Below are 14360 nucleotides of genomic sequence, written 5' to 3' on the forward strand. Positions count from 1 at the left end.
TTACAGATGCTGAATACATACATTACAGCGTACAGACGGTATCGCTGCTATAAAGAAATGCATAAAACTAGTGAGAGACCCAAACTCGTCGTAGATATATTACTGCAGTTAACGACCTTAAAGATGCATAAATGTGTTGTTTTGATCATGAATCTGTGAATAAGTACATAGTTACAGATGATACTGTTCGTAAAACGTTTACGCTCTCATCCCGTCAGAGCTAAAACAAAAAGATGACCAAACGTGTTCTTACATTTAATTTTGGGAAATAGGAGGAGCTCGTTAAGGTCAGAGCTTCAGTCGGACTGCAGGCCAAAGCCGCCCCATTTGTTTTTCACTCATGCGTGACTCAGATAAAGTTTCTCAAATCACAGTAATTTATTTTGATTGTGGTTTTAAATCAGAGACAGGTCTGATTCTTTACAGGGTGACCTCGGCCTGACCCGTCCTACCATCGTACTGAGTCATTGGCATTTCTTTCGGTGCTGCTCTGGCAGGAGTCACTCGACGAATACAAACAAGTCGGCTGCAATAAAAGGAGTTAGTGTTGGGACGGGGAGGCGTTGGACCTCAGGAGTGTTTGGGGTCAAACTTCTAACGAATTCATCGGCACCCGTGATTATTTCTGCATCGTGACGTTGCTGAGCTCTAAATATTGACCACATTTAAAAAATAATGTGAACGGCCAGAAAAATGAATAAAAACATCGGATCTGAGCAGTAAAGCTGCGCCGGAGCGATAAAACGTGGAGGTGACATGAAGGGAGGCCGTATTTCAGAATGATGTTTCCTATTAACGGGTACATAAAACGCCGCGTGATGAACCTCACGCACGACAAAACAAAGATTCTTAAGGATCTTTGGAAGTTGTGTCATTAAAAGTCGCTGATAAATGGCTAAACTGTTCCAGCGACTTGTCGGTCCACGCGCTGATTTTGTATTCAGGACTTCCTGGATGTGTTTACTGCCTTGTTCTTGGCGCGGCTCTGTGCTAAAACCCAAGGTCGGCTTTTACTGACACGCTAGAGCTGGAGTGATTGGCACCGGCAGAATACACCGAGCCCCAAGTCGCTTAAATCCTTAATCAGGGAGTTTTTACGACTTGGTAAAGTGACCTGTGAGTGTCTGCAGCCTTCTTGTTACCTGCGAGGTGGAGCGGAGTCGAGTTGCGTCCCTGCGTGTCGCGACAGTTGATGTTGTCGGGGCTGCACAGCTTCTGCACCCTGGCCAGGCAGCCTTTCTTCGCCGCGTCCAGCAGCGCAGCGTCTCCTCTGAGCAGGTCCTGGATGTCGGTGTCCCCGTCCTTCACCAGGTCCAGAGGCGTGTTCCCGTCCCGGTTCTTCTTTGTTGGATCGGCTCCGTGCTGCAGAGTCAAAGAAACGTTCATCCGATACGTGACTAACATCTAAGAAGTGTTTGCAAACAAAACGATTAATAAATCTGAAAGCTGCGTTCTGTGAAACGCCAAGAAGCCGATAAGAACAATAATAAATATCAGAAAAGCCTCCACATCCCAGAGCATCCCAACCCCAGTGGAGGCGCTTCACTTCAACAAGGAAGACGTGATGACAAGTGACGAGTGAGACGAGGATGAAGGTAAATCACCAGAGAGCAGAAGAGAGGGAAGAAGCAGAGGAGGTAGAGAGGTGAGGACAGGACACCCAGTGAAGTGGAAAACACCAGGCACCCCGGGGACGAGGGGAAGGCAGACGTTTTCATCGCTCAGCTGTCTCCTAGGTTACGGCTTAACTTGTCATTTCATTGTGAGTTTTGAAATCCGCTCATTAAAACTGGATGTTGTGGGACCACTCCCCTGGGCATCCACTGCTGGCCTGAAACTGTCCGTTATACATCTCTCACAGCTATATTCCTGTTTTTCAAAGCGGTTCGGAGCCCGGCTTGGATTTTTCTGCCCAGCGTCTCCATTTCTATTATCTCCCGCTGCTTTTTCTAATCACATCCTCCCCGTAATTGATCCTCGATCCGGGAGAACTAGAATATAAATAGTTTACATGCAAACAAAGAAAAAACAGTGAACATCTGCAGCAGTCAATGATATTGGAACCTGGAAGCAATAATGGGAACTGGGTTTTACATTAAATGTGTTTATAAAAAGCAGCCCAGTCAGGATGTCTGGAGTCACACTGACGCCTTAAAAACTTGATTACAAATTAGTGTTTGTGTTCCCATAAATAGTATTTTTTGGTTCGTAGTTTTCTGGCTGACAGTTGTGGTTATTGTTTGGCACCGTTTTCAGTGAGGTCATTATTTTCACATGCAAATTAAAGCCAAACTTGCAAAGAACTTCTGGTTAACTTTTAATTCACAGTTCAGGCAGCTTTTATAACAGTCAGTCCATCTCAAACCATCAACGTTTCAGAACAATTTCTTCTCAACCATCTCTGATTCACCAGAATTTTTATAGCATAAAATATGGATATTTATAAACCAGAACACTTCATCTCTGGGACACAGAACCGTCTCCTTCCTGAGCGCTATGATGGCTGGACATTCCCGTGGTGTTTATGTAATAGATTGAACAGATGAACGTGGAACCTTCAGCCATCTGGAAGCTAAAGGATGAACCAGACTGGTGGAGGTCCACGGTTCTCTTGGCTGGTTTCATTAGATGTTCCATGTTGTCACCAAAGGAAGCAGCGTGTTTGAGGTGTGCCTCCAATTAACTCAGATGTTGTCAATTAACCAATCAGAAGCTTCCAAAGCCATGACATTTTTGTTTAACTTTCATAACTGATGAAGCAGGTTTGATAACTTAAATCAAGAGGAACAGATTTCAGGAGTTTCAGGATGATTCTCCAGATTGATTTTTTACACATGGGTTTATTTTTCATTTTCAGTTGCTCAAAGGAAACTTGTCATGATGGTTTCAGCTTTTTCCAGGTTTCATCTCACCCATAATCCTCATCAGAGAGCATTTGATCTAATATTGTAGATTCTGATTTAATGGTATGATGTGAAATAAGTGAACATTTCATATTGTCGTTCAAACGTAGCCTCTATTTCAATGCCTGAAAAAATGTGCTGAAAGTGGGTCAACTGGCAATATATTAAAAAAAAACTATCAAAGTACCTGATATATCAATCTAAAACTGCACAGATACCATTTTAAACACTCATCTGATGAGAACAGAATCAGAGACGGTCGAGCAGAAGCCCCCTGGTGGTGTGAGATGGAACGACATCATAGTAATGCCTTCCAGATACAAAACAAGAAGTTGAAAAGTGGAGCCTGCTGATTGGCTGGTTGCTGGGTCGGTTCTCCTGCGTCTATGTCGGTTTCTACTGGGTTCTTCCCACAGTTCTGACGGTGGTTAAATGTGATTTATAGTTGGCCACAGGTGTGAATGTGAGCGTGAACGGTTGTCTGTGTCGACCTTGCGATGGACTGGTCGCCTGTCTGTGACCTTCTGAAGGACAAAGTGTGTAAATGATGATGGATGAAGGTTTTTTTAAGCAGAAGTTCACTCTGAGTTTGACACAAAATGAATATATAGGATATAAATAATAAATATTAACAACTAATGAGCCTTCCAGCATCAAGCCCTCCTTGTATCTGGACCTCCGTCTTGACAATCCGACAGCCTTGCTATCCGACATAAAAGAAGGTTTTACATTTAGTGTCGGATTATCGAGTCACGACTGTATTTCAGTCTGGAATAAAGCGCTGCTGTCCCTGGAGCTGTGCTGCTGGCATGGCTACCAGAGGAGAACCTGGGTATTCTATCGTAAACACTGAGCGTGATTGAAAGAGCACAAAGAAGCTACCGCGCGAAACTCTTTGTCAACAGAAACTCCAAACATGATAAATTTACGCTGCTTAATTAGCGATTGGTCTCCTGCAAGATGATGAGACACCCAGACATCCAGCCGAGATCATAAGTCATTCGGGTTCACGTGTTTCATGCCAAGTGCTAATAAGACAGATTGTACTTCAATTCATTATGCGCTAACATGTCTTCCCTAACAAAGAAAATGCTAATACGTATTTAGTAAGTCTCACAGCGCTTCATAGACGATCAGCGGCGCGGCAGCAGCGCTCTATTCTGGGACAATAGAAAGTTGACAACAGACAGAGGAGACAAAGGAAAACCTGCTGCTGAACTCTGGAACAGTTTATTCTAAACGAGAGAACGGTTGCATCCCGAGGCCACGGCAGATTAACACCAAAGTGTGGCAACGCACGCCGCTGCTTCTGTGCAGCATGTTACAGGAAACCAGGCCGTGTGCAGCGATCACAATCCCTCCCTCCAACATCCAACCAAAACTCACCACGATGGGAGCTTTCTGACCAGAGTGGAAAAACGCCAGCGCTGCCCACCACTATGGACCATCGATCATCTGTGTGTCGCTCTGACCTTTGCCTCCAGACCGTTGGATTAGTTAAAGTGTGGCCCGGGGCAGCTGCTGCACGTCTGAACTCAGAGCACTGACTCGGTTCTACCTGCACACGCTCATTAAAAGCACAACAGTATATTCTGACACGACAAAAAACACAAAAAAAAACGAGCCCGTCACCGTGTTCACACCCGACAAGGATGAACAGTCTCTTCTAATAAACTCCCACTCAGACATCCTTATGTTGGATGATCACACATAAAGCTGCTGAGGCAGATGGTCTTCATCAAACTATGTTAAACATCTTCACCATAAAACACTCCACCTGCCTCTCGTTAGCAACTCCTCAAGTTATAATGGGTCAGATACCTGGGAAATCAGTCAAACTGTCAATCATGTGCATTACTTATTGGACGCCCAAGTAGAAAAAAAACATTAAAAATGGCGGCCATTTTTCAAGATGGCGTAATTTCAGGATTTTATAAAAACCTATATTAACTGTTAATCAGTTTTGATGATACTCGATTCCAAAAGCAAGCTTCTGCCAAATTTTATGACGCTGTCACCGAATTATTCTGGTGGATTAATCGTAGCAGCTGGACTTGCTTGAGTTCCTTGAAGACGTTCCACCTCTCATCCAAGAGGCTTCATCAGCTCTGGTTGACTAGTTGGGAGTTCCACATACTGATACGGAGCCATTAACACCTGAGAACATCTCTCCCCAGGAAGATGGAACCACATCCACACCTAGCCACAAAAGACCCTAACGAACCCCATTTTGGCAGGGGGAGCACTAAGGACTCACCTAACGAGGGGGAGGAGCAACAAACCCCCAGTTGAAACTCAGGTGTTAATGGCTCCTTAAGGCCATTGGGGAGTTGAGGTAAGTGTCTGCTATTCTCCAGACCTCTTCAAGTTGCAGGTGATCAGCCAACACTTAAAACAGTTGGGTGGCGTCTGGTGGTAAGAGGTTCTCCAATGAAAGCTCAAGGCGAGCAAACTCACTCGGGTCATGATGAGAGAAGTTAGTTGGCCGTGGTCCATAGGAGATGGACTCTGGAATGAGGGAGGTCCTGATTGGAGGCCGTGGCTGCATCCGTGACCCACCAGGAGGCTGCTGGGGATTGTATCCTGGCTCACTCTGGAGACCACCACAAGCTGTTTGGGCTTGGGCTTAGTTGGAGGCAAACTGAATGGCTGCAATGGAACCGGCTTCAACACCTGACAAGTTGTTGGCATCTCTGGTACAGACTGAATAAAGTTTCAGCTCTCTCCTCCTGCATCAGCATACCGAGGCCTGACTCCATATGCACCCTGTCTCCTCGTATCCTTCATGCTGGATGTGCTGAACAAGTGATGCATGAGTTGGACGGATGGCTTCCAGGAACCTGCGTTTTTCTGGCAAACGGTTCCAGCTGTGCTTCTTCAGCTGCTCCACTTAGTTGCACATAATGACGACAAACTTCTCAAACAGTTTTCTATCTTTTTTTTCGACAATCTGTAGGATAGCTGCTCATTTCAGTGAAGACTTTCGCGGCTTCAGGGCACACATCTAATGTCTTAGCCTTTCCCCAGAATGCTGAAACAATTTCACGGCCAATGAGATCATGTATGAGCAGAACTCCACTGATCCCTTCTGGATGCTCATGTACTGAGATGTACTTCAGATTGTTGCCTAAAGCCAGCTATTAAGGTCGAAGTTAGCGTGTTAGAACATGCAGATTGGATACTAGATGCTTTGTTTTATATATTTTAACACCAAAACCCAGCACATCAGTCACCAGGATGTCGCTGCGGTAAAAGACATAGGTTTGCATCTTGGAAACCATTTGGTGGCTGATGTTCTGTTATATTTGCACTTATCTGCTCCACTATAGATTAAACTAAAGCTGCTGCTGTATGTTTCCATCAATTGGTCATAGTTTACATCCAGACTCGACCTTTTAGATATAAACCATCATCACGTCACCATTTTATCCTTTTAGACATTTATGGGAATTCTTGAGTTGTGTTTGTAGCCATTAGGTCACAATAACCTTTTATAAAATATTAGTTTTAGGCCATTTGGTGCCTTTTTTGAGAGATATAATGGAGACAGACAGGACATATCTGGAGAACGAAGACATTGACATGACGTGTAGAAAATGCTGCTGCTCAGGGCATGTGGTGGTTCCTCACCACGCAGCCGTGACCTCGTCCACGTCGCTGCTGCCTTTAACCTTCAACCACCAAATTTTGATCACTTCTCGCTCGATTCCTAAAGCAAGTTTCTGCCAAATTTTATGACACTGTCTCCAAGTTATTCTCATAATTTAATCGTAGCAGCTGGACCTGCTTGAGTTTCTTGAAGACGTTCCACCTCTCATCCAAGAGGCTTCATCAGGTCTGACCGACTAGTTGGGAGTTCCACATACTGATATCCTGAAGGAACCAAAGTGGAAAGACCATCCCTCAACAGAGGTGGAGGTCTAAGGCATCATCTCTCACCTGTTTACCACTCAGTCCTAAGATCTCTCCCCAGGAAGATGAACCCACATCCACACCTAACCACAAAGACCCTAACGAACCCCACTGTGGCAGGGGGAGCACTAACGACTCACATAATGAGGGGGAGGAGCAACAAACCCCCAATTGAAACTCAGGTGTTCATGGCTCCTTCAGGATATCAGCATTTGGAACTCCCAACTAGTCAGTCAGACCTGATGGAGCCTGTTGGATGAGAGGTGGAACGTCTTCAAGGAACTCAAGCGAGTCCAGTTGCTACGATTAAACCACGAGAATAACCATCAACTGGATGACTGAGGATCTTCTCAGACACCATATCCAAGTGTTCAAGAGTCATAACGTTCACAAGAATGGGACAACCTGAGAGCAGAACGCCTCGACTGGAACAGAGGTACAAAAACAGTGTCTCAGGAAGGTGTTGGTCCACCACAAGTCAGAACATGTCAACAGTCGGTGTTTTGATGGTGATGGTTGCTGCTCTGTACTGGGGTAGAACAATATGCAAGAAAACCTGATCGCACTTATCTCTGCAAATGTTACGAAACGAGTCACATAAAACATGATGGTTGGGTTTTGTGTAAATGTGATTTACAGGCCGGAGCGTCTCCGTAGAACCACAGTGCTTCATTTAAAACAGTCTGTTGTGACATTATTAAAAACTCACAGCTCCTGCAGTTTGGATAACGATCGTTCATATCGTGATTTTGATTTAATATTTCAATTAATTGTTCAGGCCGTCTCTGCTATCTTTCTGAACTCATTTATTCTGGTCTTCCTTTTAATTTGGAAGCCGCCCTTGGTCAACTGCCAGAACCATCAACTGTTAACAGTCTGGAACAGCCCTGACCAAAAAAAAGCCCTTTTTCTCTCAATTTGGGTCAATATCAGATTGTCTGTGGGGCAATTAGGGCAGCGGATGACAGCGTCCACACACACACATCGTGTAACAGAAGGTTTTTACCTCAGCGTGTTCACGTTGTGTTGTAGCACAGCAGCCTCCACCACCTCCATCATTTGGGTTTTAAAATATGAGTGAGGAGCTGGATTTGGGTTTTTAACCAGCAGACCACAGGATGACTGTCAGGCTCTGAAACCAGTCCACCGCTTCCTTAATCCTAAAGCTCCACAAGGCTCACTACACTCTTCTTCTGACATCACCGAGTCTGTCGAGTCTTCAACCATCGCAGGACCGAGAAGTTCAGTCCAAGTTCCTCAGATAATCCCAGACGTGGCTTCACAGCTCCCCATCAGAACCTCGTGAATGATTACGGCTGTACTATTTAATCTTTGCTGACATTTCCATTATAGACTCATGTCTCAATTGTTTTTCAATTAATCAAGACTTGGTTTGTCTCAAAAATGCCAGAAAATATCACAATTTCCCAGAGCCAGACGTGACATTTTTTTAATTGCCTGTTTTTGTCGGAGCCGCTTCCTCAAACAGCGAAAAAAATAAAAAAATTTAATTACCAATGATGGAGCGGAGAGAAGCAGGTGATTTTTCTTCTGGAACCGGCGGATATTTGGCTCCTTTTTTTTTTCTTCTCTCTCTGTTTGTTTGTTTGATAAACGACTTGAACAAGTATTATCAGAATTGCCGTCAGTTTGCTCAGCACTAAATCACCGCCACGTCCAGCGTTACAGCGTTATTGACAACGCTCGCTGCCTCGGGGGAAATCACGCCGCGCCACCCAGAGCATGTCTGTTGTCCGGCCTCGTGTACGCCGAGGAGCTGCCACCTTCCCACAACTGTCACTTTGCCACCTCAACAGCGATTCCTGCTTTTTTATTTTCTCCACTACCTCGGCGCCCCGACCTTGTCAATTTCACACTAACTTCCTCGGTTGCACCACTTCACACCTGATTTTTCTGTTTCAGTGTCTGACCTTTACCGCCCCGTGCCAAACCTTCCTCTGCAGTATTTTTATCTCCCGTTCTCATTTAAAGTTTTATTATCGTGCCTCCGTATTCTCAGACGGTGGAGACTCCTTCAAATTTAATCTCATTGTGCGATGACAGTAAATGAATTAATAATCTCTCGCATCCCCTTTTGCTTTTCGATGCGCGCTTGTTTACTGCATGTGTTTGAGTGCATCCTGTGTGAATTCAGCTGATCTAATAATAATTTATGCAGCCCCATATGGCAACAACAAAGCGGTGATGTAACCTTGTCTGGAGGTGTTTGTGATAGGAAAAACAAAAATGCATTCAGCTGTGAAACTGCAACATTTCACAGGATTCGTTTGGACCCAGAGATGTGACAATCCGGTGTTACACAACGCGCATTCTCAGCTCCGTAATCTGATTGGCCAGCGTTTGTCTCGGCCGGGCGGAAAACACGCAGAGAGCCCGGCGGGTCGCGCCGTTGGGGGATATTTGCACCTGATTTGCCGATGAAAGGCTTCTTCCGTCCGGTGATTCAGGAAGAAGTCGGATCCATAATGTTGATTAAAGCGCACGCTGTGTCATTCACAGAGGATCCACGGCGGCGGCAGCAGATGTCATTAATCGCATTAGCAACAGATGTTTTATCAGCGTTTTGTCACCGGCTCTTCCTTCCACGACTGATTCACAGCGAGGCCGTCCTGCTGCGTCGTGTAAACACTGTCCGCTCAAACCGAGGATGGAGCGTGTGTGTTTACAGAGCGTTAAAGCTACACATCTGCAGTTTAAATATTTGAATCCTGCAGACTTTCAATATACCAAGAATTCATGAGACGCCAGCAAAGTTTTCAGCTAAACCAAGAAGACACAAGAGGGAGAACGCCTCCTGTTTGTGAGATTACCATGATCCTGGATAAATAGATTAACTGTTTAGTCCAATGTGATATCTGTAAATGGTTTGTTTACTCCATCCCACGCCACGAAACTCAATAATATTCAATTAACGATGATTATCTGTAACAAAAGCAAAAAAATTGAGGGTAATGTAGCATTTCAGTGAGAGCGGAGGTGTTGCTCTCCTCTAAATGATTCGGTGGGAGACGTCTCCTCGGTTGTGCATTTTAAAGCTTTAAATACTCAGCATTGCATATTTGTAGCTGAGAGGCAGTTTTAAGAAGAGACTGTGTGGTTCAAACCTTCAGCAGCAGTTTGCAGATCTCGTATTTGCCCTTCGCGGCGGCTTCGTGGAGCGGCGTGAACTTCCACAAGTCGGCCACGTTGACCGAGGCTCCGTGTCTGACCAGCAGCTCGGCCACCTCGTAGTGGCCGTACGAGCAGGCGTTGTGAAGAGGAACCAGGCCGCTGCAGAGGGAAGCACGATCATGGAGTTTTCACAACTGAATTCAAGCCTTCTTACTCCATAACACGAACTAACACAGCTCACTGCCCGACTCACCCTTTGTCCTTGGCGTGCACGTCCGCCCCGTGGTGCAGCAGGTACTCCACCACCGACACCCTGTTGTAGCCGGCAGCAAAGTGGAGAGGAGTGGAGTGTCGTCCCTCCAGATCTCTGCAGTTCACATTCTGAGCCGTGCACAGCGACTGCAGACACACAGACAGATTGAATCAAATGAGAGTGCAGACGGAGTTTGGTTTTCTGCGCCACCGGGGAAATAAAATAACAGCAATCAAGATTTCTTTTTCATTGTTCTGCATATTTATGACAAAAGTCTGGTGATGAGATCAGATCATTTCGAGGCGCCGCCCACCACGAGGTTGACATTTGTTGTGAGTCAAATGTCTCCAAAGCTGTTGAGAGGATTGAATTTTGCTGGCGATCGCTGTATTCTCATGGGGCGGTATCATCAGCTCAGGATTTATTTAGTTTATGACTGAATACTACAAAAGTTAATGATGTTCTCGTTCACGTCTGGTAAACATCAGCACCGTCACTGTGAGCATGTCAGCGTGGTACCAGCACGCGATAGCAGCATAGCATGGAGGCTTTAGCTTCTCTGTGCCAAAGTACAGGCTCACAGAGCTGCTTCCATGGACTCTCGAAGGCAGTTGTGAATAATAGCAACACCTTATGCAGAAGGACAAAAGGTCTGCAGAGGACATAATACATGACAACAGGCAAAGTGGATAACATGAATTATCCTGTTACAATGCAATGTTCTGCAGGGAAATCTTGGATCAAATGGATGCTACTGTGCTGCAAAACATTATGTGCCCATCTAGACTGTAAATCTGCTACGGAACGGCTCGAGGAACACGACCAAGAGCCCCAGAGATCCTGTGTTCATGCTGCAACACTTCAGAGCTGTTTTGGTTGCACACGATTAGAAAGCTGGTCTTATTGCTGTGGCTGCTCGGTGTATAATTACGTGTTTTCAAAGGGGAAAGCTGGTAAACTGGAGCTAAGATGCAGCAGGATACAGTGAAGAAATCCCAAATAATCCTGTCAAATCTTCTCTTTTTTGTTTGAGAATTGTGGCTTTGCATCTTAAATCTTCAGAGATTATTAATACGAGCAGTTTGGATTGATGGCGGTCATTCTGAGTGGCAGTAATTCTGCTCCTTTGGACGCCCGTCGTAATCGGTGATGTACAACAAATAGAGATATGTGACCAAAAAAAAAAAAAAAAAGCTTTTAGGGGTTCAAATTATTCACTGAAGTTGTGAAAAAACCCAGTGCGGCGCCTCCACCTGCGGCCCTGCTGCTCACAGAGAGCAACGCCGCCGCTGTTCTCCTCGTCTGTTATTTCAAACCCAATTACGCCGTAGTTCTGTAGTGAAAAAGGGCCACGGTGGGGAATTTATTTTAAAGTTTCATCCTACCTCTGTCTGGCGTCCTGTGCTACAGGAAATAGATTGAAAACATCCTGCTGACACCCTATTGCGCAGCGTAGAGCCATTATCCCTCACTTCAGCTGTTTATGAAAGCTACTTTCAGCAAAAAACTAAATAACTGCAGCTCGCGGAGTGGAATATGAATTCAGCAACACGATAAAAAAAATGAAGATTAAGTGTGAACAGGACAGAGGACTCCATACCTACAAGCTACAGATGCAATATGTAGTCGATTAATCTGTCGGTTAAACAGAACATTAGTCGTTTCTGGTTCCACCTTCTTGAAAGTGAGAATCTTTAGTTGTTGAACGATGGCACGCCGGGTCTCTTTAAAGTTTGAACAGCTGGTCCAACAAAACGTGTCACTTCAAAATGATGAAGCTTTGAACTATTTTCTGACGTTTTACAGATGAAACAATGCGGCTCACAGAAACACGACTTTCACCAACAAAGCTGCCGGCTGAATCAACAGACTCCAACTTTATGTGCTTCAGCTCATGCGATGAGCCTCTTTTAAAGCAGCACGGCGGATGTAACCGCCGCGCCGACGTCCATCCCTGACCCTGCATCCATACATCCAGTTACAGACAGAACTGTTTAAAGCTCCGCGGATCCGTCTCATACATTATGGAGCGAGGAACAACAAGAGTCGGTAATCTATTGCAGTGTTTTGGGCTCTGAGATTTGTCTGCCTGTGACCCGACGTCCGGGGTCGCCGTCTAACAGCTCAGTCTGAACCTCCTCAGTGTCTGAGCAGACGACAGGAGTCGGCCCACGATTTCTTAAAAACGTCAATCAGTAGGCGAGCCAGACTGTTAACCTCGGCTCATATGTGTGTGTGTGTGTGTGCGCGTCAGGTGCAGAGAAGCTGACAGGAAGCCAGACCAGAGCTCATCTCCGCTTCCACCTCGATCCTCTGCCAACCTGTCAAAGCGTCACACTTCAGACGCCGACAGACCCTCCTGGTCGGGATAACCCCATTACTGTCTGTCTGCGCCGGTAAAGACACATCAGGCTTCACTCGACGCCAAACGCTTCTGTCAGACACGCTACCGGGTCCTGACATTTGTTCGGGGGGAGTTTTATCCGAAGCGCATCACGGTGCATCATGAGCGGCCGCATCTTTAACACGAGTGGGCAAATCAATCGCAGGCCGACAACAAAAAAAACAAAAAAAACAAGAGCTGACTGTGGAAATCTTATGAGATGTAAAGCATGGCCTTTAACGAAAACAAAGGTTTATTTATTTTAATGTTTTTATACTAAAATCAATGAGGGCAACAATGCAAAGACATGGAGTAAAAAAAAAAACAACAGCGAGGTTCAGTTCATAGCCAACAATATCCGACTGACATTTAACAGAAATCACTACGACCAGGACTGCATGAGAGCAACAGGAGCAGCCAGAAAGGTCAGGACATTTCCTTTAAAAAGCAGGCGGACGTCTAATCCTCCCGCAGCAGCATCGTCTATATTTTAATAAGCCACATTATATTAATAGAGGTTTATCCAATCGGCAGCTCAGCGATTTATTCATAAACGGAAACGAACGAAACAATTTCTGCAGATTTAAGCACAACAACGTTTGTATTGTTCTTTACGTCGGCGGCTTCCTGAGTGTTCGGCTGTAGAGCGCTTGTGGTCAAGCTTCATGCAAATCCTGCATTATCTCCAAACCCTAATGAGGCAATTAGAAAGATTTCTGCTATTTCAGAGCAAATTAATTCCCCCCATCGGTGTCATTAAACACCGCGGAGCTGCTTAGAAAATGCTCTTTGACATTCTTTTATTCAAATTAAGGAGGTATTGATCGGGAAGAGTTGTGTGTGTGTTTTCTCTTGTAACCCTTCAACAACAACAACAACAACCAGCCCGAAGCCGGTGATCTGCTGGTAATTGTCAGACCCCTGCAATTAACTGGGACGTAAAGATTTTCAGGCTTTATGACTTCATTAGATTGACTGGAGGGCAGAGAGAATCCATGTGTCGTGTCTGACGTGTTGCTCGTATAGTGGAGAGGGAACTACCTTAACAGTGTCCAGGTCTCCGGCTTTAGCAGCTTCCAGGAGTCTGTAGTCCACATCTGAGTTCCTCACCGGGACGTTCTCTACAGAGGAGGAAAACAATGAGACACAGACTGTTAAAGGGAACATGAAGGAAGTGGTTTCCTCTGTAAAGACATGAAGTGAAAGGGAACGGCACCCTGCGCTGACAAACAACTGTTTGTTTCCAGACGCTGTTAAAGGATCAAACGTGTGAGATTTATGGGAGTGACACTTTGTTGATTTGCCCCTTGGCAGCAGAGCCTGAATCATCCTGCCTCTCTTCATGATTACAGTGCAGCGGGTAGAAGAAGAACCAGGAGGAAACAGTAGTGCAGCATCAGGCCTGAACGGGGCTTTCTTTGCCGTTTAAGCTGCTGTAAAAGCTGCAGCTGCTACAGTTAATGCACAGAGTTATTTATTCACTCACATTTGTAATTTGCAAATCAGATACGCAGTTATGGGATCTCATATTGTATCTGGGCTGCAGGATAGAAGTTAAAATCTACAGAAAGACAGATTATCAGAGGTGCCTCAGCAGCAATAAAGGTGAAACTAATTACTTCTATCCATCAATACTTTTACGACCTGCTAACAAGAAAAAGATCGATGTATCGGTCGGCCGATGTTCTCAGTAGATATCGACCTTTCACTCATATATCAGTAAAACAACACGTTGTCTAATATACGTCAAGATAAAACCGTCTTTTACAGAATATAA

General features: G+C 45.2%; 1 protein-coding gene across 1 annotated transcript in view; it reads right to left on the reverse strand.

Annotated features, from left to right (window-relative positions):
• Positions 1-14360, reverse strand: part of LOC103357689 (tankyrase-1) — a 102132-nt gene that overhangs the window by 15993 nt on the left and 71779 nt on the right. Inside the window, exons 14-17 of the mRNA XM_008282356.1 lie at positions 13625-13704; positions 10201-10346; positions 9941-10106; positions 1143-1362 (exon numbers count right to left, since the gene is read on the reverse strand). Coding sequence (XP_008280578.1) covers positions 1143-1362; positions 9941-10106; positions 10201-10346; positions 13625-13704 — 612 coding nt within the window. The remainder of the gene's footprint in view (positions 1-1142; positions 1363-9940; positions 10107-10200; positions 10347-13624; positions 13705-14360) is intronic.

Source organism: Stegastes partitus, unplaced genomic scaffold, assembly GCF_000690725.1.
Source record: "Stegastes partitus isolate 25-593 unplaced genomic scaffold, Stegastes_partitus-1.0.2 Scaffold268, whole genome shotgun sequence".
In the NCBI taxonomy this organism is placed as follows: domain Eukaryota; kingdom Metazoa; phylum Chordata; class Actinopteri; family Pomacentridae; genus Stegastes; species Stegastes partitus.